Genomic DNA, 26,822 nt, shown 5'->3' on the forward strand with positions numbered 1-26,822 from the left:
CCAGTCCTGCGCAATGAGGATCGGCTGAACTCTTGTTCTCCTTATGAGTTTTAGAACTCTTGGAATGAGTGGAAATGGAGGAAACAAGTACACCGAATGGAACACCCACGGAGACACCAGGGCGTCCACTGACACGGCTTGCAGGTCCCTCGACCTGGAACAATACCTCCAAAGTTTCTTGTTAAGACGGGAGGTCATCATGTCTATTTGAGGTACACCCCAAAAATCTGTCACCTCCGTGAACACCTCTGGATGGAGGCCCCACTCTCCTGGATGGAGATCATGTCTGTTGATGAAGACCGCTTCCCAGTTGTCTACTCCCGGAATGAAGATTGCTGTCAGCGCCAACGCATGTTTTTCTGCCCAGAGGATGATTCTTGTTACCTCGGACATTGCAGCTCTGCTCTTCGTTCTGCCCTTTATGTAGGCCACCGTCGTTACATTGTTTGACTGCACGTGAATAACTCGATCTCGCAGAAGATGGGCTGCTTGGAGAAGACCGTTGTAGACAGCTCTAAGTTCCAGAATGTTTATTGGAAGGCTGGATTCCAGGCTTGACCACCTTCCTTGGAATGTTGACCCCTGAGTGACTGCGCCCCAGCCCTGGAGACTTGCATCCCGTGGTTAGAAGGATCCAGTCCTAAATCCCGAACCTGCAGCCATCCAGAAGGTGAGGTATTTTCAGCCACCAGAGGAGTGAAATCCTGGCTTTCGGCGACAGACGTATTCTCTGGTGCATATGTAGGTGAGACCCCGACCACTTGTCTAGGAGATCCAGTTGGAACGACTGAGCATGAAACCTTCCATTCTGTAGAGCCTCGTAAGAGGCAACCATCTTCCCCAGAATGCGAATGCACTGATGAACAGATACCCGGGTTGGCTTCAGGAAATCCCAGACCATTGTTTGAATCACCAACGCTTTCTCCTCCGGAAGAAACACCCTCTGCACTTCAGTGTCGAGGATCATTCCCAGAAAAGACAATCTCCTTGTTGGCTCCAAATGCCATTTTGGAAGGTTCAGGATCCAACAGTGTTCCCTGAGCAGATGGGTCGTGAAAACAATGGACTGCTACAACATCTCCCTGGACGATGCCTTTATCAGCAGATCGTCCAGATGTGGGATTATGTTCACCCCCTGTCTGCGAAGGAGAACCATCATCTCTGCCATCACCTTGGTGAACACCCTCCGTGCTGTGGAGAGGCCGAATGGCAGCGCCTGAATTTGATAGTGGCTGTCTAACAGTGCAAATCTGAGATAAGCCTGGTGCGGTGGCCATTTCGGAATGTGGAGGTACGCATCCTTGATATCCAGGGATACCAGGAACTCCCCCTCCTCCAGACCTGAGATCACCGCTCTCAGAGTTCCATTTTGAATTTGAACTCCCTCAGATAGAGGTTCAACATTTTCAAATTCAAAATTGGCCTCACCGAACCATCCGGTTTCGGTACCACAAAAAGGTTTGAATAGTAACCCTTGTTTTGCATCTGAGGTGAAACTGGTACAATGACATGTGACTTTTCCAATTTTTGGATGGCTTCCTGTAGGACAGCACCGTCTGCCAGCAAAGCTGGTAAGCCTGATTTGAAGAATCGGTGAGGTGGGAGTTCTTGAAACTCCCGACTGTACCTCTGAGACACAATATACTGTACCCAGGGGTCCAGGCTTGCTGACACCCAAACGTGGCTGAACCGTCTGAGCCTCGCCCCCACCGGCCCCTCCTCCAGGCCGTGCGGTCCACTGTCATGCTGAGGATTTTGATGTCAATGGGCCAACGTCTGCCGGGACCCCGGCCATTCAGTACGGAAGTATTGTACAGACCCAAGAAGAAATGAGATTGTCGAATAGCCGAAGGCAACTATACAGAGAGTCGGAGCGCCCTGACAACATCCAAAGGTCACTAATCCGGTTAAGTCGCCAAGAGTGTTGAAAACACAAGTGTCAGAGTTATATGAAAAGCGGACATCACCCCTGGAAGAAACGGCCGCCGAGTATGAAGCTCAGCCGTATCCTTATGTAATGTCAGGCAAGAAGGCCGACAAGAGGGAAAGAGAGAGATCCAAGCTTCGACACCCATCTGGCCGAGGCCAGGGGCCAGAAGAAGGACCACCTTCCAAGTGAGATAATCCATCTCCACCAACCAGTATGAGGTTTCCTGGTGCTGCCGGAGGTCGCAAGGGGGGTTGCCGTTAGAGAACTCCCTGCAAGAAAGTCCGAACTTCCGTCAGCCAGGCTAATATCCTTTGGAAGAAAACCAAAAGAGCAGAGACCTGAAACTCAGGTAAACCTAGTTGAAACTCAGCCGAGAAAACCACCCGGAGAAACCAAAGAAGGCGGCTAAATGAAAAGCCGAAGGGAAAAAAACGCTCGTCGTCCACACCAAGCCACATAAAGTTTCCCAAAGTGGTAACAAATGAGGCGAGGTAACCAACTACTGCAGTGGCAGGTTTTTTGGATTTTGCGCGACCTCCTCTAAAGAAGGTGTTAGACGGCTTGTTCTTTCTTGTTTTAGCTGTCCGAAAGAACTGTGACGTAGCTGAAAAAAAGGGTTTCTTCGGAGCAGGAGCAGCTGAGGGAAGAAAATGTGACTTACCCGCGGTTGACGTGGAAATCCACACATCCAACTCTTCCCCAAATAGAGCCTGACCTGTGTAGGGTAGGTTCTTCACACTTCTGTATTCCGCGTCGGAAGACCATTGGCATAGTCAGAGTCCTCTGTGAGCTGAGACAGACATGGAAGATATCCCTGCAGCCATCGTACCCAGATCCTTCATGGATTCCACCATAAATTCTGCAGAATCCTTTATGTTACGTGAAAACAATTCAACGTCACTTATCCATTGTATCCAATTCCTCAAGCAACGTGCCTGACCACTTCACTATAGCTTTAGAGATCCATGCACAGGCAATAGTAGGTCGTAGAATCGCCCCTGAAGCCGTGAATATGGATTTGAGCGTAGTGTCAATTTTGCGATCAGCCGGTTCTTTTAACGCGGTAGATCCCGGGACCGGTAACACCACCTTCTTTGACAGTCTGGAAACAGATGCGTCAACTATGGGTGGGATTTCCAATTTCTTCCTATCATCCTCAGGGAAGGGAAAAGCAACCAGAACCTTTCTGGGGATCTGGAATTTTTTCTCTGGGTTTTCCCAGGATTTTTCAAGTATAGCGTTTAATTCTTTAGACGCAGGGAAGGTTAGCGAGGCTTTCTTATTATCCGTGAAGTAGGCCTCCTCAACCTGCTCAGGTGTTGCATCAGCAATATTCAACACATCTCTAATGTCCTCAATCATCAACTGCACCCCTTTTGCAAGAGATGCCGCCCCCTGCAGCACATCCCCATCACCGTCTGCCATGTCAGAATCGGTATCCGTGTCATCTTGCACAATCTGGGCAAGAGCACGTTTTTTGAGGGTGTACGCTAGGGGGCCCTGAAGGAACAGCACCATACCAAACCGCCATAAGACGTCTGTAAAACCTGAGTTGCAGTCTCAGTCTGTACAACCCTAGTAGAAATCTGAGAAATCATACCCTTAAGAGAGGCTAACCACTCAGGCTCCTTTGCAGGAATCTGTGATAAAACAGTACAATCCTGAGTACCAGGAATGGGATCGTCCTGAGAGGAATTATCCTCTGCAGCATATGACACAGAGTCCCTAGACATGGTATTTTTTGGAGACAAACACTCCACACACACCCAGGGAAAGGACATATACAGTTTCTTCCCCCATGAATGCCAAGAGAGCCACAGAGATTGGAGCCAACCCACACACAGCGCTTTTAGATAGATGGAAGCCACTACCTAGCGCTTACTGTGCACTTTAATAGGTTACACAGTATTTCTACAGCCTCCCCCCTTCTACAACCCCCTGGTACCGTACAAGATAGCTGGAGATGAATTGAAGGGACAGCTCTCCCTGTCAGCGTCTCCACAATGACCTGCAGGCAGGAAAAATGGCTCTGAACGCTGCTGGGTCCTCTCTGAGAAGCTCCACCCCCTTTCATGGCGCTGCTTCCCGCTCCACTGATCTTTATACTGGCCTGAGGAAATCGCTGGCAGCGTAACCGGGGCCCTCTGACAGACTTCAATACAAGTGGGGGGTATGGGGCTGGCTCACTCGCCGCTTCAACCATCTGACTCTGTAAGGAGGTGGCGGCATGCTGCGGGGGTGAACGATCACCTTTGGCGGCGAACGATCATTCCCCTCAGGAGCTCAGTGTTCCATCAGCGGAGTCAGTGACTCAGACCCCTCAGGGCGGACACTACTCCCCCCCTTAGTCCCACGAAGCAGGGAGGCTGTTGCCAGCAGCCTCCCTGTGCCTAAAACTTTAATAAAACAATAAAACTAAAAGAACTCCTATGGAGCTCCCCTAGCTGTGATAGGCTCCTCCGGGCACATTTTCTAAACTGAGTCTGGTAGGAGGGGCATAGAGGGAGGAGCCAGCCCACACTATCAAACTCTTAAAGTGCCAGTGGCTCCTAGTGGACCCGTCTATACCCCATGGTACTAATATGGACCCCAGCATCCTCTAAGACGTAAGAGAAATGTGAGTGATTAGACGGCTGAACTGGGAGACGCTGGGCTCAACCTTAGGACACTCAGACAATGGATAAGTGTTTGACATTTATCTGGTAGTCATAGGATACAAGCAGATGGAAAGGTCTTTGGAAACAGGTTTGAGATACACCAGAGAGTTTATAACAGGGGCTGATGGCTCCTGATGCATGAGATACAGCAGAGAGTGTGGGGAGGAGACTGGTCAGATCTCTGGGCTGGCAACACTCAGTGGCATGATGTGAGGGGGAGAGCAGGAGTATAATAGGGGCTGATGGCTCCTGATGTATGAGATACACCAGAGAGTGTGGGGAGGAGACTGGTCAGATCTCTGGGCTGGTAACACACAGTGACATGAAGTGAGGGGGAGAGCAGGAGTATAATAGGGGCTGATGGCTCCTGATGTATGAGATACACCAGAGAGTGTGGGGAGGAGACTGGTCAGATCTCTGGGCTGGTAACACACACTGACATGATGTGAGGGGGAGAGCAGGAGTATAATAGGGGCTGATGGCTCCTGATGTATGAGATACACCAGAGAGTGTGGGGAGGAGACTGGTCAGATCGCTGGGCTGGTAACCTACAGTGACATGATGTGAGGGGGAGAGCAGGAGTATAATAGGGGCTAATGGCTCCTGATGTACGAGATACACAAGATAGTGTGGGGAGGAGACTGGTCAGATCTCTGGGCTGGCAACACACAGTGACATGATGTGAGGAGGAGAGCAGGAGTATAATAGGGGCTGATGGCTCCTGATGCATGAGATACACCAGAGAGTGTGGGGAGGAGACCGGTCAGATCTCTGGGCTGGCAACACTCAGTGGCATGATGTGAGGGGGAGAGCAGGAGTATAATAGGGGCTGATGGCTCCTGATGTATGAGATACACCAGATAGTGTGGGGAGGAGACTGGTCAGATCTCTGGGCTGGTAACACACAGTGACATGATGTGAGGGTAAGAACAGGAGTCTTATAGGGCTGATGGTTCCTGACTTCCCCCACGGAGCAGAGAATATTGTAATAACTGAGCAAGTAGAATATGTGAATTTTTACAGTAATAAGTGTTCATTACTCACCTGTGCTGATATATGTAGGGATTTTCTCCTCCTTACACTGCTCACCCCTCACATGCGTCTCCTCTCCCTCCATATCTTCTACCTTAATATCAGTCACATACGTCTCTTCTTCTCCCTCTATATCTTCTGCCTTCATATCAGTCACATACGTCTCTTCTTCTCCCTTTATATCTTCTGCCTTCATATCAGTCACATACGTCCCTTCTTCTCCCTCTATATCTTCTGCCTTCATATCAGTCACATACGTCTCTTCTTCTCCCTCTGTATCTTCTGCCTTCATATCAGTAACATACGTCTCTTCTTCTCCCTCTATAAATAATCCATGGAAACGTGAATGCTTTATTAATGAAGAATTAATTTATTCAGATTAATCTTAGTAACATCTTCTGTACAGATCATAAAGTGCAATGGTTCTCAATCATTTCCCCCCTTCAGTTCATTTGTAAAATTTGGAAAGCAAGTTTGTAATTAATATAATTGTTATTGTTAAAAATAAGAATTTACTTACCGATAATTCTATTTCTCGTAGTCCGTAGTGGATGCTGGGGACTCCGTAAGGACCATGGGGAATAGCGGCTCCGCAGGAGACTGGGCACAAAAGTAAAATCTTTAGGACTACCTGGTGTGCACTGGCTCCACCCCCTATGACCCTCCTCCAAGCCTCAGTTAGGATACTGTGGCCGGACGAGCGTACACAATAAGGAAGGATTTTGAATCCCGGGTAAGACTCATACCAGCCACACCAATCACACCGTATAACTTGTGATCTAAACCCAGTTAACAGCATGATAACAGAGGAGCCTCTAGAAAAGATGGCTCACTACAGCAATAACCCGATTTTTGGTAACAATAACTATGTACCAGTATTGCAGACAATCCGCACTTGGGATGGGCGCCCAGCATCCACTACGGACTACGAGAAATAGAATTATCGGTAAGTAAATTCTTATTTTCTCTGACGTCCTAGTGGATGCTGGGGACTCCGTAAGGACCATGGGGATTATACCAAAGCTCCCAAACGGGCGGGAGAGTGCGGATGACTCTGCAGCACCAAATGAGAGAACTCCAGGTCCTCCTCAGCCAGGGTATCAAATTTGTAGAATTTTACAAACGTATTTGCTCCTGACCAAGTAGCTGCTCGGCAAAGTTGTAAAGCCGAGACCCCTCGGGCAGCCACCCAAGATGAGCCCACCTTCCTTGTGGAGTGGGCATTTACAGATTTTTGGCTGTGGCAGGCCTGCCACAGAATGTGCAAGCTGAATTGTACTACAAATCCAACGAGCAATAGTCTGCTTAGAAGCAGGAGCACCCAGCTTGTTGGGTGCATACAGGATAAACATCGAGTCAGATTTTCTGACTCCAGCCGTCCTGGAAACATATATTTTCAGGGCCCTGACAACGTCTAGCAACTTGGAGTCCTCCAAGTCCCTAGTAGCCGCAGGCACCACAATAGGTTGGTTCAGGTGAAACGCTGAAACCACCTTAGGGAGAACCTGAGGACGAGTCCTCAATTCCGCCCTGTCCGAATGGAAAATCAGATAAGGGCTTTTACAGGATAAAGCCGCCAATTCTGACACGCGCCTGGCCCAGGCCCGGGCCAACAGCATGACCACTTTCCATGTGAGATATTTTAACTCCACAGATTTAAGTGGTTCAAACCAATGTGACTTTTGGAACCCCAAAACTACATTGAGATCCCAAGGTGCCACTGGAGGCACAAAAGGAGGCTGTATATACAGTACCCCTTTTACAAACGTCTGAACTTCAGGTACTGAAGCTAGTTCTTTTTGGAAGAAAATTGACAGGGCCGAAATTTGAAACTTAATGGACCCAAATTTCAGGCCCATAGACACTCCTGCTTGCAGGAAATGTAGGAATCGACCCAGTTGAAATTCCTCCGTCGGGCCTTACTGGCCTCGCACCACGCAACATATTTTCGCCAAATGCGGTGATAATGTTTTGCGGTTACATCCTTCCTGGCTTTGATCAGGATAGGGATGACTTCATCCGGAATGCCTTTTTCCTTCAGGATCCGGCGTTCAACCGCCATGCCGTCAAACGCAGCCGCGGTAATTCTTGGAACAGACAGGGTCCTTGCTGGAGCAGGTCCCTTCTTAGAGGTAGAGGCCACGGATCCTCCGTGTGCCTCTCTGGAAGTTCCGGTTACCAAGTCCTTCTTGGCCAATCTGGAGCCACGAATATAGTGCTTACTCCTCTCCATCTTATAATTCTCAGTACCTTGGGTATGAGATGCAGAAGAGGGAACACATACACTGACCGGTACACCCACGGTGTTACCAGAGCGTCTACAGCTATTGCCTGAGGGTCCCTTGACCTGGCGCAATACCTGCCGAGTTTTTCCCAACGGTTTATAATCATGTGGAAGACTTCTGGGTGAAGTCCCCACTCTCCCGGGTGGAGGTCGTGTCTGCTGAGGAAGTCTGCTTCCCAGTTGTCCACTCCCGGAATGACTACTGCTGACAGTGCTATCACATGATTTTCCGCCCAGCGAAGAATCCTTGCAGCTTCTGCCATTGCCCTCCTGCTTCTTGTGCCACCCTGTCTGTTTACGTGGGTGACTGCCGTGATGTTGTCCGACTGGATCAACACCGACTGACCTTGAAGCAGAGGTCTTGCTAAGCTTAGAGCATTGTAAATGGCCCTTAGCTTCAGGATATTTATGTGAAGTGATGTCTCCAGGCTTGACCATAAGCCCTGGAAATTCCTTCCCTGTGTGACTGCTCCCCAGCCTCGCAGGCTGGCATCCGTGGTCACCAGGACCCAGTCCTGAATGCCGAATCTGCGGCCCTCTAGAAGATGAGCACTCTGCAACCACCACAGGAGGGACACCCTTGTCCTTGGTGACAGGGTTATCCGCTGATGCATCTGAAGATGCGACCCGGACCATTTTTCCAGCAGGTCCCACTGGAAAGTTCTTGCGTGGAAACTGCCGAATGGGATCGCTTCGTAGGAAGCCACCATTTTTCCCAGAACCCTTTCATTGATGTACTGAGACTTGGCTCGGTTATAGGAGGTTCCCGACTAGCTCGGATAACTCCCTGACTTTCTCCTCCGGGAGAAACACCTTTTTCTGGACTGTGTCCAGGATCATCCCTAGGAACAGAAGACGAGTCGTCGGAATCAGCTGCGATTTTGGAATATTGAGAATCCAAACGTGCTGCCGCAACACTACCTGAGATAGTGCTACACAGACCTCCAACTGTTCCCTGGATCATACCCTTATCAGGGGATCGTCCAAGTAAGGGATAACTAACATTCCCTTCTTTCGAAGGAGTATCATCATTTCGGCCATTACCTTGGTAAAGACCCGGGGTGCCGTGGACCAGCCCTACGGCAGCGTCTGAAACTGATAGTGACAGTTCTGTACCCCAAACCTGAGGTACCCTTGGTGAGAAGGGTAATTTTGGGCATGAAGGTAAGCATCCTTGATGTCACGAGACATCATGTAGTCCCCTTCTTCCAGGTTTGCAATCACTGCTCTGAGTGATTCAATCTTGAATTTGAACCACCGTATGTAAGTGTTCAAGATTTTAGATTTAGAATCGGTCTCACCGAGCCGTCCGGCTTCGGTATCACACAGTGTGGAATAATACCCCATTCCCTGTTGCAGGAGGGGTACCTTGATTATCACCTGCTGGGAATACAGCTTGTGAATGGTTTCCAAAACTGCCTCCCTGTCAGAGGGAGACGTCGGTAAAGCCGACTTTAGGAAACGGCGAGGGGGAGACGTCTCGAATTCCAATTTGTACCCCTGAGATATCACCTGAAGGATCCAGGGGTCTACTTGCGAGTGAGCCCACTGCGCGCTGAAATTCATTGAGACGGGCCCCCACCGTGCCTGAGCTTGTAAAGCCCTAGCGTCATACTGAGGGCTTGGCAGAGGCGGAAGAGGGCTTCTGTTCCTGGGAATTGGCTGATTTCTGCAGCCTTTTTCCTCTCCTTCTGTCACGGGGCAGAAATGAGGAATCCTTTGCCCGCTTGCCAGCGAAGGACTGCACCTGATAATACGGCGTCTTCTTATTTTGAGAGGCGACCTGGGGTACAAACGTGGATTTCCCAGCTGTTGCCGTGGCCACCAGGTCTGACAGACCGACCCCAAATGACTCCTCCCCTTTATAAGGCAATACTTCCAAATGCCGTTTGGAATCCGCATCACCTGACCACTGTCGTGTCCATAACCCTCTACTGGCAGAAATGGACAACGCACTTATACTTGATGCCAGTCGGCAATTATTCCGCTGTGCATCATGCATATATAGAAATGCATCTTTTAAATGCTCTATAGGCAATAATATACTGTCCCTATCTAGGATATCAATATTTTCAGTCAGGGAATCCGACCACGCCAACCCAGCACTGCACATCCAGGCTGAGGCGATTGCTGGTCGCAGTATAACACCAGTATGTGTGTAAATACATTTTAGGATACCCTCCTGCTTTCTATCAGCAGGATCCTTAAGGGCGGCCATCTCAGGAGAGGGTAGAGCCCTTGTTCTTACAAGCGTGTGAGCGCCTTATCCCCCCTAGGGGGTGTCTCCCAACGCACCCTAACCTCTGGCGGGAAAGGATATACTGCCAATAACTTTTTAGAAATTATCAATTGTTATCGGGGGAAACCCACGCATCATCACACACCTCATTTAATTTCTCAGATTCAGGAAAACTACAGGTAGTTTTTCCTCACCGAACATAATACCCCTTTTTGGTGGTACTCGTATTATCAGACATGTGTAAAACATTTTTCATTGCCTCAATCATGTAACGTGTGGCCCTACTGGAAATCACGTTTGTCTCTTCACCGTCGACACAGGAGTCAGTATCCGTGTCGGCGTCTGTATCTGCCATCTGAGGTAACGGGCGCTTTAGAGCCCCTGACGGCCCATGAGACGTCTGGACAGACACAAGCTGAGTAGCCGGCTGTCTCATGTCAACCACTGTCTTTATACAGAGCTGACACTGTCACGTAATTTCAACAGTTCATCCACTCAGGTGTCGACCCCCTAGGGGGTGACATCACTATTACAGACACTCTGCTCCGTCTCCACATCATTTTTCTCCTCATACATGTCGACACAAACGTACCGACACACAGCACACACACAGGGAATGCTCTGATAGAGGACAGGACCCCACTAGCCCTTTGGGGAGACAGAGGGAGAGTTTGCCAGCACACACCAGAGCGCTATATATATATATATATATATATATATATATATATATATAGGGATAACCTTATATAAGTGTTTTTCCCCTTATAGCTGCTTTACTTTTAATACTGCGCCTAATTAGTGCCCCCCTCTCTTTTTTAACCCTTTCTGTAGTGTAGTGACTGCAGGGGAGAGCCAGGGAGCTTCCCTCCAACGGAGCTGTGAGGGAAAATGGCGCTTGTGTGCTGAGGAGATAGGCTCTGCCCCCTTCTCGGCGGCCTTTCTCCCGCTTTTTTGTGGAAAAACTGGCAGGGGTTAAATACATCCATATAGCCCAGGAGCTATATGTGATGTATTTTTAGCCATTAAAAGTATTTTCATTGCGTCTCAGGGCGCCCCCCCCCAGCGCCCTGCACCCTCAGTGACCGGAGTGTGAAGTGTGCTGAGAGCAATGGCGCACAGCTGCGGTGCTGTGCGCTACCTTATAGAAGACAGGACGTCTTCTGCCGCCGATTTTCCGGACCTCTTCACTCTTCTGGCTCTGTAAGGGGGCCGGCGGCGCGGCTCCGGGACCCATCCATGGCTGGGCCTGTGATCGTCCCTCTGGAGCTAATGTCCAGTAGCCAAGAAGCCCAATCCACTCTGCACGCAGGTGAGTTCGCTTCTTCTCCCCTTAATCCCTCGATGCAGTGAGCCTGTTGCCAGCAGGACTCACTGAAAATAAAAAAACCTATTTAAAACTTTTACTCTAAGCAGCTCAGGAGAGCCACCTAGTCTGCACCCTTCTCGTTCGGGCACAAAAATCTAACTGAGGCTTGGAGGAGGGTCATAGGGGGAGGAGCCAGTGCACACCAGGTAGTCCTAAAGCTTTTACTTTTGTGCCCAGTCTCCTGCGGAGCCGCTATTCCCCATGGTCCTTACGGAGTCCCCAGCATCCACTAGGACGTCAGAGAAATATTTAGGTGCCGTTGGATATAAAAGCAATAAACATGAGAAAAATAAGAATTTACTCACCGGTAATTCTATTTCTCGTAGTCCGTAGTGGATGCTGGGAACTCCGAAAGGACCATGGGGAATAGCGGGCTCCGAAGGAGGCTGGGCACTCTAGAAAGATTTATGACCACCTGGTGTGCACTGGCTCCTCCCACTATGACCCTCCTCCAAGCCTCAGTTAGGACACTGTGCCCGGACGAGCTGACATAATAAGGAAGGATTTTGAATCCCGGGTAAGACTCATACCAGCCACACCAATCACACCGTACAACTCGTGATACTTTATCCAGTTTAACAGTATGAAAACAACTGAGCCTCTCAACAGATGGCTCAACAATAACCCTTTAGTTAGCAATAACTATGTACAAGTATTGCAGACAATCCGCACTTGGGATGGGCGCCCAGCATCCACTACGGACTACGAGAAATAGAATTACCGGTGAGTAAATTCTTATTTTCTCTGACGTCCTAGTGGATGCTGGGAACTCCGAAAGGACCATGGGGATTATACCAAAGCTCCCAAACGGGCGGGAGAGTGCGGATGACTCTGCAGCACCGAATGAGAGAACTCAAGGTCCTCCTCAGCCAGGGTATCAAATTTGTAGAATTTTGCAAACGTGTTTGCCCCTGACCAAGTAGCCGCTCGGCAAAGTTGTAAAGCCGAGACCCCTCGGGCAGCCGCCCAAGATGAGCCCACCTTCCTTGTGGAATGGGCATTTACAGATTTTGGCTGTGGCAGGCCTGCCACAGAATGTGCAAGCTGAATTGTGTTACAAATCCAACGAGCAATAGTCTGCTTAGAAGCAGGAGTACCCAGCTTGTTGGGTGCATACAGGATAAACAGCGAGTCAGATTTTCTGACTCTAGCCGTCCTGGAAACATATATTTTCAGGGCCCTGACCACGTCTAACAACTTGGAATCCTCCAAGTCCGCAGTAGCCGCAGGCACCACAATAGGCTGGTTCAGGTGAAACGCTGACACCACCTTAGGGAGAAACTGGGGACGATTCCTCAATTCTGCCCTATCCATATGGAAAAATCAGATAAGGACTTTTACAAGACAAAGCCGCCAATTCTGATACTCGCCTGGCAGAAGCCAAGGCCAATAACATGACCACCTTCCACGTGAGATATTTCAGATCCACGGTTTTTAGTGGCTCAAACCAATGTGATTTTAAGAAACTCAACACCACGTTGAGATCCCAAGGTGCCACAGGGGGCACAAACGGGGGCTGAATATGCAGCACTCCTTTTACAAATGTCTGAACTTCAGGTACTGAAGCTAGTTCTTTTTGAAAGAAAATCGACAGAGCCGAGATCTGTACCTTAATGGAGCCCAGTTTTAGGCCCATATTCACTCCTGCTTGCAGGAAATGCAGAAATCGACCTAGTTGAAATTCCTCTGTTGGGGCCTTTACGGCCTCACACCATGCAACATATTTCCGCCATATGCGGTGATAATGATTTGCTGTAACCTCTTTCCTGGCTTTAATAAGCGTAGGAATGACTTCCTCCGGAATGCCCTTTTCCTTCAGGATCCGGCGTTCAACCGCCATGCCGTCAAACGCAGCCGCGGTAAGTCTTGGAACAGACAGGGCCCCTGCTGTAGCAGGTCTTGTCTGAGCGGCAGAGGCCACGGGTCCTCTGAGATCATCTCTTGAAGTTCCGGGTACCACGCTCTTCTTGGCCAATCCGGAACCACGAGAATTGTGTTTACTTCTCGCTTTCTTATTATTCTCAATACCTTTGGTATGAGAGGCAGAGGAGGGAACACATAAACTGACTGGTACACCCACTGTGTCACTAGAGCGTCCACAGCTATCGCCTGAGGGTCTCTTGACCTGGCGCAATACCTCTCTAGTTTTTTGTTTAGGCGGGACGCCATCATGTCCTCCTGTGGACGATCCCACTGATTTACAATCATTTGGAAGACTTCTGGATGAAGTCCCCACTCTCCCGGGTGGAGGTCGTACCTGCTGAGGAAGTCTGCTTCCCAGTTGTCCACTCCCGGAATGAACACTGCTGACAGTGCTAGTACATGATTTTCCGCCCATCGGAGAATTCTTGTGGCTTCTGCCATTGCCATCCTGCTTCTTGTGCCGCCCTGTCGATTTACATGGGCGACTGCCGTGATGTTGTCTGACTGGATCAGTACCGGCTGGTGTAGGAGCAAGGATTTTGCTTGACTTAGGGCATTGTAAATGGCCCTTAGTTCCAGAATATTTATGTGAAGGGAAGTCTCCTGACTTGACCATAGTCTTTGGAAGTTTCTTCCCCGTGTGACTGCCCCCCAGCCTCGAAGGCTGGCATCCGTGGTCACCAGGACCCAGTCCTGTATGCCGAATCTGCGGCCCTCCAGAAGATGAGCCGTCTGCAGCCACCACAAAAGAGACACCCTGGTTCTTGGAGACAGGGTTATCAAGCGATGCATCTGAAGATGCGATCCAGACCACTTGTCCAACAGGTCCCACTGAAAGATTCTGGCATGGAACCTGCCGAATGGAATTGCTTCGTAAGAAGCTACCATCTTTCCCAGGACCCGCGTGCAGTGATGCACCGATACCTGTTTTGGTTTCAGGAGGTCTCTGACTAGAGAAGACAACTCCCTGGCTTTCTCCTCCGGGAGAAACACTTTTTTCTGGACTGTGTCCAGAATCATCCCCAGGAACATTAGACGTGTCGTCGGAACCAGCTGTGACTTTGGGATATTCAGAATCCAGCCGTGCTGGTGCAGCACTTCCTGAGATAGTGCTACTCCCACCAAAAACTGTTCCTTGGACCGAGCCTTTATTAGGAGATCGTCCAAGTACGGGATAATTAAAACTCCCTTTTTTCGAAGGAGTATCATCATATCCGCCATCACCTTGGTAAATACCCTCGGTGCCGTGGAAAGTCCAAACGGCAGCGTCTGGAATTGGTAATGGCAATCTTGTACCACAAATCTGAGGTACTCCTGGTGAGGATGGTAAATGGGGACATGCAGGTAAGCATCCTTGATGTCCAGGGATACCATGTAATTCCCCTCGTCCAGGCTTGCAATAACCGCCCTGAGCGATTCCATCTTGAACCTGAATTTTTTTATGTATGTGTTCAAGGATTTCAAATTTAAATTGGGTCTCACCGAACCGTCCGGTTTCGGCACCACAAATAGTGTGGAATAGTAACCCCGGCCTTGTTGCAGTAGGGGTACCTTGATTATCACCTGCTGGGAATACAGCTTGTGAATTGCTGCTAGCACCGCCTCCCTGTCTGAGGGAGCAATCGGCAAGGCAGATTTTAGGAACCGGTGGGGTGGAGCCGCCTCGAATTCCAGTTTGTACCCCATAGATACTATTTGAAGGATCCAGGGATCCACCTGTGAGCGAGCCCACTGATCGCTGAAATTCTTGAGGCGGGCCCCCACCGTACCTGGCTCCGCCTGTGGAGCCCCACCGTCATGCGGCGGACTTGGCAGAAGAAGCGGGGGAGGACTTTTGCTCCTGGGAACCTGCTGTTTGTTGCAGCCTTTTTCCCCTACCTCTGCCTCTAGACAGAAAAGACCCTCCTTTTCCACGCTTATTTTTCTGGGTCCGAAAGGACTGAACCTGATAAAATGGCGCCTTCTTAGGCTGTGAGGGGACATGGGGTAAAAACGCTGACTTCCCAGACGTTGCTGTGGAAACTAGGTCCGAGAGACCATCCCCAAATAATTCCTCCCCCTTATAAGGCAAAACTTCCATGTGCCTTTTGGAATCTGCATCTCCTGTCCACTGGCGAGTCCATAAGCATCTCCTAGCAGAAATGGACAATGCACTTACTTTAGATGCCAGCCGGCAGATTTCCCTCTGTGCATCTCTCATATATAAGACTGAGTCTTTGATATGGTCTATGGTTAACAGAATCGTATCTCTGTCTAGTGTGTCAATATTTTCTGAGTTTATCTGACCACGCAGCGGCAGCACTGCACATCCATGCTGACGCAATAGCTGGTCTAAGTATAATGCCTGAATGTGTGTATACAGATTTCAGGATCGCCTCCTGCTTTCTATCAGCAGGCTCCTTAAGGGCGGCCGTATCCTGAGACGGTAGTGCCACCTTTTTTGACAAACGTGTGAGCGATTTATCCACCCTAGGAGGTGTTTCCCAACGTGACCTATCCTCTGGCGGGAAAGGTAACGCCATTAGTACCTTCTTAGGAATTACCAATTTTTTATCAGGGGAAGCCCACGCTTCTTCACACACTTCATTTAATTCATCTGACGGGGGAAAAACTACGGGTAGTTTTTTCTCCCCAAACATAATACCCTTTTTTGTGGTACCTGGATGTAAATCAGAAATGTTTAACACCTCTTTCATTGCCTCAATCATGCAGTGAATGGCCTTAATGGGCATTAGATTCGACTCATCGTTGTCGACACTGGTGTCAGTATCAGTGTCGACATCTGCGTCTGTGATCTGAGGTAACGGGCGTTTTAGAGCCCCTGACGACCTCTGAGACACCTGGACAGGCACAAGCTGAGAACCCGGCTGTCCCACATTTGGCATGTCGTCAAATTTCTTATGTAAGGAGTCTATACGTGCACTCATTTCTTTCCATAAGCTCATCCACTCAGGTGTCTGCCCCCCAGGGGGTGACATCCCTTCTAAAGGCATCTACTCCGCCTCCACATCATTATCCTCATCAAACATGTCGACACAGCCGTACCGACACACCGCACACACACAGGGAATGCTCTAATAGAGGACAGGACCCACAAAAGCCCTTTGGGGGGACAGAGTGAGAGTATGCCAGCACACACCAGAGCGCTATATAATGCAGGGACTAACTGAGTTATGTCCCCTATAGCTGCTTTTTCTATACAAAATATATACTGCGCCTAAATTTAATGCCCCCTCTCTCTTTTTTACCCTTTTCTGTAGTGTAGTCTGCAGGGGAGAGCCAGGGAGCTTCCTTCCAGCGGAGCTGTGAGGGAGAAATGGCGCCAGTGTGCTGAAGGAGATAGCTCCGCCCCTTTTCCGCGGACTATTCTCCCGCTTTTTTTAGGATTCTGGCAGGGGTATTTACCACATATATAGCCTCTGGGGCTATATATTGTGGTATTTTTGCCAGCCAAGGTGTTTTTATTGCTGCTCAGGGCGCCCCCCCCCCCCCCCCCCCAGCGCCCTGCACCCTCAGTGACCGGAGTATGAAGTGTGTATGAGGAGCAATGGCGCACAGCTGCAGTGCTGTGCGCTACCTTGGTGAAGACAGGAGTCTTCATGCCGCTGATTTTCCGGACCTCTTCTTGCTTCTGGCTCTGTAAGGGGGACGGCGGCGCGGCTCCGGGACCGAACATCAAGGCTAGGCCTGCGGTCGATCCCTCTGGAGCTAATGGTGTCCAGTAGCCTAAGAAGCCCAATCCGGCTGCAAGCAGGCGAGTTCGCTTCTTCTCCCCTTAGTCCCTCGCTGCAGTGAGCCTGTTGCCAGCAGGTCTCACTGAAAATAAAAAACCTAAATCTATACTTTCTATCTAAGGGCTCAGGAGAGCCCCTAGTGTGCATCCAACCTCGGCCGGGCACAAAATCTAACTGAGGCTTGGAGGAGGGTCATAGTGGGAGGAGCCAGTGCACACCAGGTGGTCATAAATCTTTCTAGAGTGCCCAGCCTCCTTCGGAGCCCGCTATTCCCCATGGTCCTTTCGGAGTTCCCAGCATCCACTAGGACGTCAGAGAAATAAAAAATAACAGGGAAGGAAGGGGAGGGCGTGGCCTAGCTAGCTACCTGACCAGTCACACCGCGTCTACGCTCCTGAGATTTATCCTGCTCCGAGATGTTTTTATGGGGCCTTCCTTCACCTGGTCGACTGCGTGCAGTGCTCCCTCCACCTATGGTTTCCCCTGATGCCATCCCTGATCCATTCTTGTTGCTGTGTTTCATGTCTCCATCACACTCTACGTACGCTAATGTTAATTTTTTTCAATATTAAATCGCACCTTCTTACATGATGTTACTTATGTCTGTGTTTATATTTCCTTTAGTATTTTACTATAGCTCTATCTTGAGAAGGTCCAGGCTGCGTTGATTGGCATTCTACCCCAGTTGGGTATTTCCGCATCTCCACTCTCCACCCGTATGCGATCTTTACTATAATGTTCGGAACCGCTGCCCTTTCCCTCTGCTGAGACTAACATGAATGGTCCTACTCTTAAGGCTGAGTTGGACAAGGCAATAGATGACTATATAGCCTTCAATGATACGTCGGAAATCTCTGGAATTACGATCTTGGAGACACAAATTGTGTAGTCCGTGGAAAGTCCATTTAAACGGGCTTCCTGTGTAAGAAACAGAGAGAAACCCTGAAAATTCACTTTTTGAACGAAATAAGGATACTAGAGAACGTGTATAAAACGACCTTTTGTGGAGTTACCCAAAACTCGGATGGTGCTCCATAAAATCTTCCATGAGAAGACAATGTAGAATATGGATAGGTGTAAACATAGGTATTATTTATGGGGTAATAAAACAGGCGAGATGCTGGCTAGAGCTGTAAGAGCACAAAGATCCCACACTTACGTACATTCCATTCGGGCAGACGGTGGAAAAAGTGGATACACCTTCGACAAGATTGCTGAGGTCTTTAAAACTTACTATATGAACCTTTATAATTTACGGATGTGAGCTCTTTTCAGAACAAGGGCCCTCATTCCGAGTTGTTCGCTCGGTATTTTTCATCGCATCGCAGTGAAAATCCGCTTAGTACGCATGCGCAATGTTCGCACTGCGACTGCGCCAAGTAACTTTACTATGAAGAAAGTAATTTTACTCACGGCTTTTTCTTCGCTCCGGCGATCGTAATGTGATTGACAGGAAATGGGTGTTACTGGGCGGAAACACGGCGTTTCAGGGGCGTGTGGCTGAAAACGCTACCGTTTCCGGAAAAAACGCAGGAGTGGCCGGGGAAACGGTGGGAGTGCCTGGGCGAACGCTGGGTGTGTTTGTGACGTCAACCAGGAACGACAAGCACTGAACTGATCGCACAGGCAGAGTAAGTCTGGAGCTACTCTGAAACTGCTAAGTAGTTAGTAATCGCAATATTGCGAATACATCGGTCGCAATTTTAAGAAGCTAAGATTCACTCCCAGTAGGCGGCGGCTTAGCGTGTGTAACTCTGCTAAATTCGCCTTGCGACCGATCAACTCGGAATGAGGGCCAAGGTCAGATTACTTTTTATCGATACATTACCCTCACTGACGAGGTTTGTCAATACCTAGAAGCACCTTTTACTATCGATGAGCTGGAGATGGCTATTTTTTCTCTTCCCTAATGGGAAGAGTCTGGGTCCTGATGGGTTTCCTGTCACTTATTACACCTTTCGGAACACCGTTACACCTCTATTTCTAAAGGCCTGCAATGCAGTGACAGCTGAGGACACTTTTTCTCCTCAATCCTACGTCTCAAATATTCCTCAAAAAGTCAAGGACCTGACCCACTGCTTGAGCTATAGACAAATTTCTCTGCTGAATGTGGACATAAGGCTTTTTGCTAAACTATTTGCCAATCAATTAAGATCCCTTCTTTTGCGTCTGGTGCACCAGGATCAGGTGGGGCTTGTAACTGGGAGAGAGGCTAAAGTCAACACAACCAAAAGTATTGACCTTATCCATCATGCACAGACAGGGAATGCCCAGGTGTTCCTGTTGTCAACAGATGCAGAGAAAGCCTTCAACAAAGTAAATTCTCACCATTTATAGTTCTTGGTCATGGTCATGGTCATGGTCAACTGTGTCCTCTCCAAACCCTTTGATGTTCAGAACAGTACTAGACAGGGATGCCCCCTTTACCCCTTGCTTTTACTTCTTTTTATAGAGGCTCTGGAGAGAGTGGCCAGAGCAAACAGTGACATCACAGGGATTTGGATTAGAGAGACAGATTACAAGATATCTTTGTTTGCCAATGATCATTTTGCCTCAGCGTTTTATCCTTTAATCTCATACCCAGCCCTTATGTTAGAGTCTCGGAAATTTAGTGACCTTTCAAATTTTGAAACCAACTTTACGAAATCTGTGGCTTTTACCATTTCTACACCAGCACGCCTCCTTGAAAGTATTAAGATGACTTCTCCTTTCAGTTGGCACCCTTCCCAATTCCATCACCTGATGAGAGAAATTACTAACAAGTTTCACCTTTATCTTCTGTCTTCGTTGACCAAATTCAATTTTGGTTTTCACAAGTTTCATTGTTCAGGCGCTTCCTTTAACCTACCCCATTTCTTTTTTTCCAGGAACTGAAGAGGATGGATGGGAGATTTGTCTGGGACAATAACAGGCCGAGACTGTGCCAAGAGGTTATTATTAGATATCGCTCTGAAGTCGGTCTCCAGCTACCACATGTCCTTACTTATTATTGTTCAGCACATTTGTCTTGAGTGGTCTGGATGTCCTGTGTACCTCTTCTGAAGTTATGGCCTTACATTGAGAAACAGTCCACTAGTGTCCCTCCCTACACTCCTCAACAGCCTCATATTAAGGAACAGTCTTGCTAATGTCTCTCCGTATACTCCAACTTCCTACACTTGACCACATGCTGCAATGTTGGAAAGAACATGCCCGATATGTCTCCACTCGCTGCCATAGTTTCCAACACTGACTCCCCTCATTCCCCGGGATTCATCCAACCCGACGCCCATCTTGGTCCCCTGATGGTGTACTCCAACTCAAGCAACTGGTAGCTTCCAGTGAAGTTTGCTCATTTACAGATCTTCACTTAACCTTCCATCACAATCCTTCTGGATATTTAAGATATTTTATCCACTCCTTACCTCATTATCGATTACTTTGACCTATAATGGCCTTTGAGTTCCCATGCATAGCTAAAACCCCTCCCAAATATTTGATCTCCACCATTTATCCACTCTACTTGGATAGTACATCCTCCTCACTCCCTGCACATACATGTGTGTGGCATGCAGAGTTAGGAACAGAGCTTTCTGTTGAACAGCGGTCCCAAATATTTAGTTATACCAATTCTAACTGCTCTGTAACAGTTCTGGAAACGCAAAACTAAATACTTTCCAGGTGGGACAGATGCCCTACTAGTATCCAGCGAATGTTCACACCTTTGTTGGCGATGGGAGCTTGCACCAGGTACCCACCTTCATATTTGGTAGCACTGTTCTCTGTTGTCAACCTTCTGAGAAATGGTGAGGAGACTGTCAGAAATATTACTGGAACCCCGCTTCCTCTCTCATCCGAGTTTTGCCTCCTAAAAATAAGAATTTACTTACCGATAATTCTATTTCTCGTAGTCCGTAGTGGATGCTGGGACTCCGTCAGGACCATGGGGATTAGCGGCTCCGCAGGAGACAGGGCACAAAAGTAAAAGCTTTAGGATCAGGTGGTGTGCACTGGCTCCTCCCCCTATGACCCTCCTCCAAGCCTCAGTTAGGATACTGTGCCCGGACGAGCGTACACAATAAGGAAGGATTTTGAATCCCGGGTAAGACTCATACCAGCCACACCAATCACACTGTACAACCTGTGATCTGAACCCAGTTAACAGCATGATAACAGCGGAGCCTCTGAAAAGATGGCTCACAACAATAATAACCCGATTTTTGTAACAATAACTATGTACAAGTATTGCAGACAATCCGCACTTGGGATGGGCGCCCAGCATCCACTACGGACTACGAGAAATAGAATTATCGGTAAGTAAATTCTTATTTTCTCTGACGTCCTAGTGGATGCTGGGACTCCGTCAGGACCATGGGGATAATACCAAAGCTCCCAAACGGGCGGGAGAGTGCGGATGACTCTGCAGCACCGAATGAGAGAACTCCAGGTCCTCCTCAGCCAGGGTATCAAATTTGTAGAATTTTGCAAACGTGTTTGCCCCTGACCAAGTAGCTGCTCGGCAAAGTTGTAAAGCCGAGACCCCTCGGGCAGCCGCCCAAGATGAGCCCACCTTCCTTGTGGAATGGGCATTTACATATTTTGGCTGTGGCAGGCCTGCCACAGAATGTGCAAGCTGAATTGTACTACACATCCAACTAGCAATCGTCTGCTTAGAAGCAAGAGCACCCAGTTTGTTGGGTGCATACAGGATAACAGCAAGTCAGTTTTCCTGACTCCAGCCGTCCTGGAAACTATATTTTCAGGGCCCTGACAACATCTAGCAACTTGGAGTCCTCCAAGTCCCTAGTAGCCGCAGGTACCACAATAAGCTGGTTCAGGTGAAACGCTGACACCACATTAGGGAGAAACTGGGGACGAGTCCGCAGTTCTGCCCTGTCCGAATGGACAATCAGATATGGGCTTTTGTGAGACAAAGCCGCCATTCTGACACTCGCCTGGCCGAGGCCAGGGCCAACAGCATGGTCACTTTTCATGTGAGATATTTCAAATCCACAGATTTGAGCGGTTTAAATGTGATTTGAGGAATCCCATAACTACGTTGAGATCCCACAGTGAAACTGGAGGCACAAAAGGGGTTTGTATATGCAGAACTCCCTTGACAAACTTCTGGACTTCAGGAAGTGAAGCCAATTCTTTCTGGAAGAAAATTGACAGGGCCGAAATTTGAACCTTAATGGACCCCAATTTGAGGTCCATAGACACTCCTGTTTGCAGGAAATGCAGGAATCGACCGAGTTGAAATTTCTTCGTGGGGCCTTCCTGGCCTCACACCATGCAACATATTTTCGCCACATGTGGTGATAATGTTGTGCGGTCACCTCCTTCCTGGCTTTGACCAGGGTAGGAATGACCTCTTCCGGAATGCCTTTTTCCCTTAAGATCCGGCGTTCCACCGCCATGCCGTCAAACGCAGCCGCGGTAAGTCTTGGAACATACATGGTACTTGCTGAAGCAAGTCCCTTCTTAGCGGCAGAGGCCATGAGTCCTCTGTGAGCATTTCTTGAAGTTCCGGGTACCAAGTCCTTCTTGGCCAATCCGGAGCCACGAATATAGTTCTTACTCCTCTACGTCTTATAATTCTCAGTACCTTGGGTATGAGAAGCAGAGGAGGGAACACATACACCGACTGGTACACCCACGGTGTTACCAGAATGTCCACAGCTATTGCCTGAGGGTCTCTTGACCTGGCGCAATACCTGTCCAGTTTTTTGTTCAGACGGGACGCCATCATGTCCACCTTTGGTCTTTCCCAACGGTTCACAATCATGTGGAAGACTTCCCGATGAAGTCCCCACTCTCCCGGGTGGAGGTCGTGCCTGCTGAGGAAGTCTGCTTCCCAGTCGTCCACTCCCGGAATGAACACTGCTGACAGTGCTATCACATGATTTTCCGCCCAGCGAAGAATCCTTGCAGTTTCTGCCATTTCCCTCCTGCTTCTTGTGCCGCCCTGTCTGTTTACGTGGGCGACTGCCGTGATGTTGTCCCACTGGATCAATACCGGCTGACCTTGAAGCAGAGGTCTTGCTAAGCTTAGAGCATTGTAAATTGCCCTTAGCTCCAGTATATTTATGTGGAGAGAAGTCTCCAGACTTGATCACACTCCCTGGAAATTTTTTCCCTGTGTGACTGCTCCCCAGCCTCTCCGGCTGGCATCCGTGGTCACCAGGACCCAGTCCTGAATGCCGAATCTGCGGCCCTTTAGTAGATGAGTACTCTGCAGCCACCGCAGAAGAAACACCCTTGTCCTTGGAGACAGGGTTATCCGCTGATGCATCTGAATATGCGATCCGGACCATTTTTCCAGCAGATCCCACTGAAAAGTTCTTACGTGAAATCTGCCGAATGGAATCGCTTCGTAAGAAGCCACCATTTTTCCCAGGACCCTTGTGCAATGATGCACTGACACTTTTCCTGGTTTTAGGAGGTTCCTGACTAGCTCGGATAACTCCCTGGCTTTCTCCTCCGGGAGAAACACCCTTTTCTGGACTGTGTCCAGAATCATCCCTAGGAACAGCAAATGTGTCGTCGGAAACAGCTGCGGTTTTGGAATATTTAGAATCCACACGTGCTGTCGTAGAACTACTTGAGATAGTGCTACTCCGACCTCCAACTGTTCTCTGGACCTTGCCCCTATCAGGATATCGTCCATTTTCTTTGAAGAAAAATCATCATTTCGGCCATTACCTTGGTAAAGACCCGGGGTGCCGTGGACAATCCAACCGGCAGCGTCTGAAACTGATAGTGACAGTTCTGTACCACGAACCTGAGGTACCCTTGGTGAGAAGGGCAAATTGGGACATGGAGGAAGCATCCCTGATGTCCCGGGACACCATATAGTCCCCTTCTTCCTGGTTCGCTATCACTGCTCTGAGTGACTCCATCTTGATTTGAACCTTTGTATGTAAGTGTTCAAATATTTCAGATTTAGAATAGGTCTCACCAAGCCGTCTGGCTTCAGTACCACAATATAGTGTGGAATAATACCCCTTTCCTTGTTGTAGGAGGGGTACTTTGATTATCACCTGCTGGGAATACAGCTTGGGAATTTTTTCCAATACTGCCTCCCTGTCGGAGGGAGACGTTGGTAAAGCAGACTTCAGGAACCTGCGAGAGGGAGACGTCTCGAATTTCCAATCTGTACCCCTGGGATACTACTTGTAGGATCCAGGGGTCCTGTACGGCCCCAGCGTCATGCTGAGGACTTGGCAGAAGCGGTGGAGGGCTTCTGTTCCTGGGAATGGGCTGCCTGCTGCAGTCTTCTTCCCTTTCCTCTATCCCTGGGCAGATATGACTGGCCTTTTGCCCGCTTGCCCTTATGGGGACGAAAGGACTGAGGCTGAAAAGACGGTGTATTTTTCTGCTGAGATGTGACTTAGGGTAAAAAAGGTGGATTTTCCAGCTGTTGCCGTGGCCACCAGGTCCGATGGACCGACCCCAAATAACTCCTCCCCTTTATACGGCAATACTTCCATGTGCCGTTTGGAATCTGCATCACCTGACCACTGACGTGTCCATAAACATCTTCTGGCAGATATGGACATCGCACTTACTCTTGATGCCAGAGTGCAAATATCCCTCTGTGCTCTATAGTCAATAAAATACTGTCCCTGTCAAGGGTATCAATATTTTCAGTCAGGGAATCCGACCAAGCCACCCCAGCGCTGCACATCCAGGCTGAGGCGATAGCTGGTCGCAGTATAACACCAGTATGTGTGTATATACTTTTAAGGATATTTTCCAGCCTCCTATCAGCTGGCTCCTTGAGGGCGGCCGTATCTGGAGACGGTAACGCCACTTGTTTTGATAAGCGTGTGAGCGCCTTATCCACCCTAAGGGGTGTTTCCCAACGCGCCCTAACTTCTGGCGGGAAAGGGTATACCGCCAATAATTTTCTATCGGGGGAAACCCACGCATCATCACACACTTCATTTAATTTATCTGATTCAGGAAAAACTACATGTAGTTTTTTCACACCCCACATAATACCCTTTTTTGTGGTACTTGTAGTATCAGAAATATGTAACACCTCCTTTATTGCCCTTAACATGTAACGTGTGGCCCTAAAGGAAAATACGTTTGTTTCTTCACCGTCGACACTGGAGTCAGTGTCCGTGTCGACCGACTGAGGTAAATGGGCGTTTTAAAGCCCCTGACGGTGTTTGAGACGCCTGGACAGGTACTAATTTGTTTGCCGGCCGTCTCATGTCGTCAACCGACCTTGCAGCGTGTTGACATTATCACGTAATTCCTTAAATAAGCCATCCATTCCGGTGTCGACTCCCTAGAGAGTGACATCACCATTACAGGCAATTGCTCCGCCTCCTCACCAACATCGTCCTCATACATGTCGACACACACGTACCGACACACAGCACACACACAGGGAATGCTCCGATAGAGGACAGGACCCCACTAGCCCTTTGGGGAGACAGAGGGAGAGTTTGCCAGCACACACCAAAACGCTATACTTATACAGGGACAACCTTTATATATGTGTTTTCCCTTATAGCATCTTAATATATATACACATATCGCCAAATAAGTGCCCCCCCTCTCTGTTTTAACCCTGTTTCTGTAGTGCAGTGCAGGGGAGAGCCTGGGAGCCTTCCCACCAGCAGTTCTGTGAGGGAAAATGGCGCTGTGTGCTGAGGAGATAGGCCACGCCCCCTATTCCGGCGGGCTCTTCTCCCGTTTTTTCTGAGACCTGGCAGGGGTGAAATACATCCATATAGCCTCAGGAACTATATGTGATGTATTCTTTTTAGCCAGAAAGGTATTAACATTGCTGCCCAGGGCGCCCCCCCCAGCGCCCTGCACCCTCAGTGACCGTTGGTGTGAAGTGTGCTGAGAGCAATGGCGCACAGCTGCAGTGCTGTGCGCTACCTCATGAAGACTGAAAAGCCTTCAGCCGCCGGTTTCTGGACCTCTTCTTACTTCGGCATCTGTAAGGGGGTCGGCGGCGCGGCTCCGGTGACCCATCCAGGCTGTACCTGTGATCGTCCCTCTGGAGCTAGTGTCCAGTAGCCTAAGAAGCAAATCCATCCTGCACGCAGGTGAGTTCACTTCTTCTCCCCTAAGTCCCTCGTTGCAGTGAGCCTGTTGCCAGCAGGACTCACTGAAAATAAGAAACCTATCAAAACTTTTACTCTAAGCAGCTCTTTATGAGAGCCACCTAGATTGCACCCTTCTCGGCCGGGCACAAAAACCTAACTGGGGCTTGGAGGAGGGTCATAGGGGGAGGAGCCAGTGCACACCACCTGATCCTAAAGCTTTTACTTTTGTGCCCTGTCTCCTGCGGAGCCGCTAATCCCCATGGTCCTGACGGAGTCCCAGCATCCACTAGGACGTCAGAGAAATTAATGGATATGTCTCCATCTCCAGGATTAAGAAGTTACTAATGATGACATCTTATAAACACAGCCAAAGCTGTCATCCCCTGTCTCTGGAGATCCACATCCCCGCCTTCCATTTCTCAGTGGCTCAAGAGGATCGATCTCTACAAGACGATGGAGGACCTGACTGCACCGATTGTTTACATACACAGGTTTATTTTAGAGGTATGGTACGATTGGTGGAGATTTAAGGAATAGTGGGGACTACAGAACCCATAGCATACCTCCCTCTGGAGATACCTCCCCACCTCCAGCACTTTAGACC

The 26,822-nt window shown here is 49.0% G+C and overlaps 1 protein-coding gene across 5 annotated transcripts in view; it reads right to left on the bottom strand.

The window, feature by feature from the left end:
• LOC135054693 (zinc finger protein OZF-like) overlaps nt 1-26,822 on the bottom strand; it is a 45,536-nt gene that overhangs the window by 13,101 nt on the left and 5,613 nt on the right. For 3 of the 5 annotated variants that reach the window (XM_063957957.1, XM_063957954.1, XM_063957956.1), the window contains 2 exons: nt 20,903-21,012; nt 5,632-5,940 (listed from right to left, as the gene is read on the bottom strand). In XM_063957957.1, coding sequence (XP_063814027.1) covers nt 5,632-5,940; nt 20,903-21,012 — 419 coding nt within the window. The remainder of the gene's footprint in view (nt 1-5,631; nt 5,941-20,902; nt 21,013-26,822) is intronic. The other 2 variants (XM_063957959.1, XM_063957958.1) reach the window with 1 other exon arrangement.

The sequence above is a fragment of the Pseudophryne corroboree genome, chromosome 3 (assembly GCF_028390025.1).
Source record: "Pseudophryne corroboree isolate aPseCor3 chromosome 3, aPseCor3.hap2, whole genome shotgun sequence".
In the NCBI taxonomy this organism is placed as follows: Eukaryota; Metazoa; Chordata; class Amphibia; order Anura; family Myobatrachidae; genus Pseudophryne; species Pseudophryne corroboree.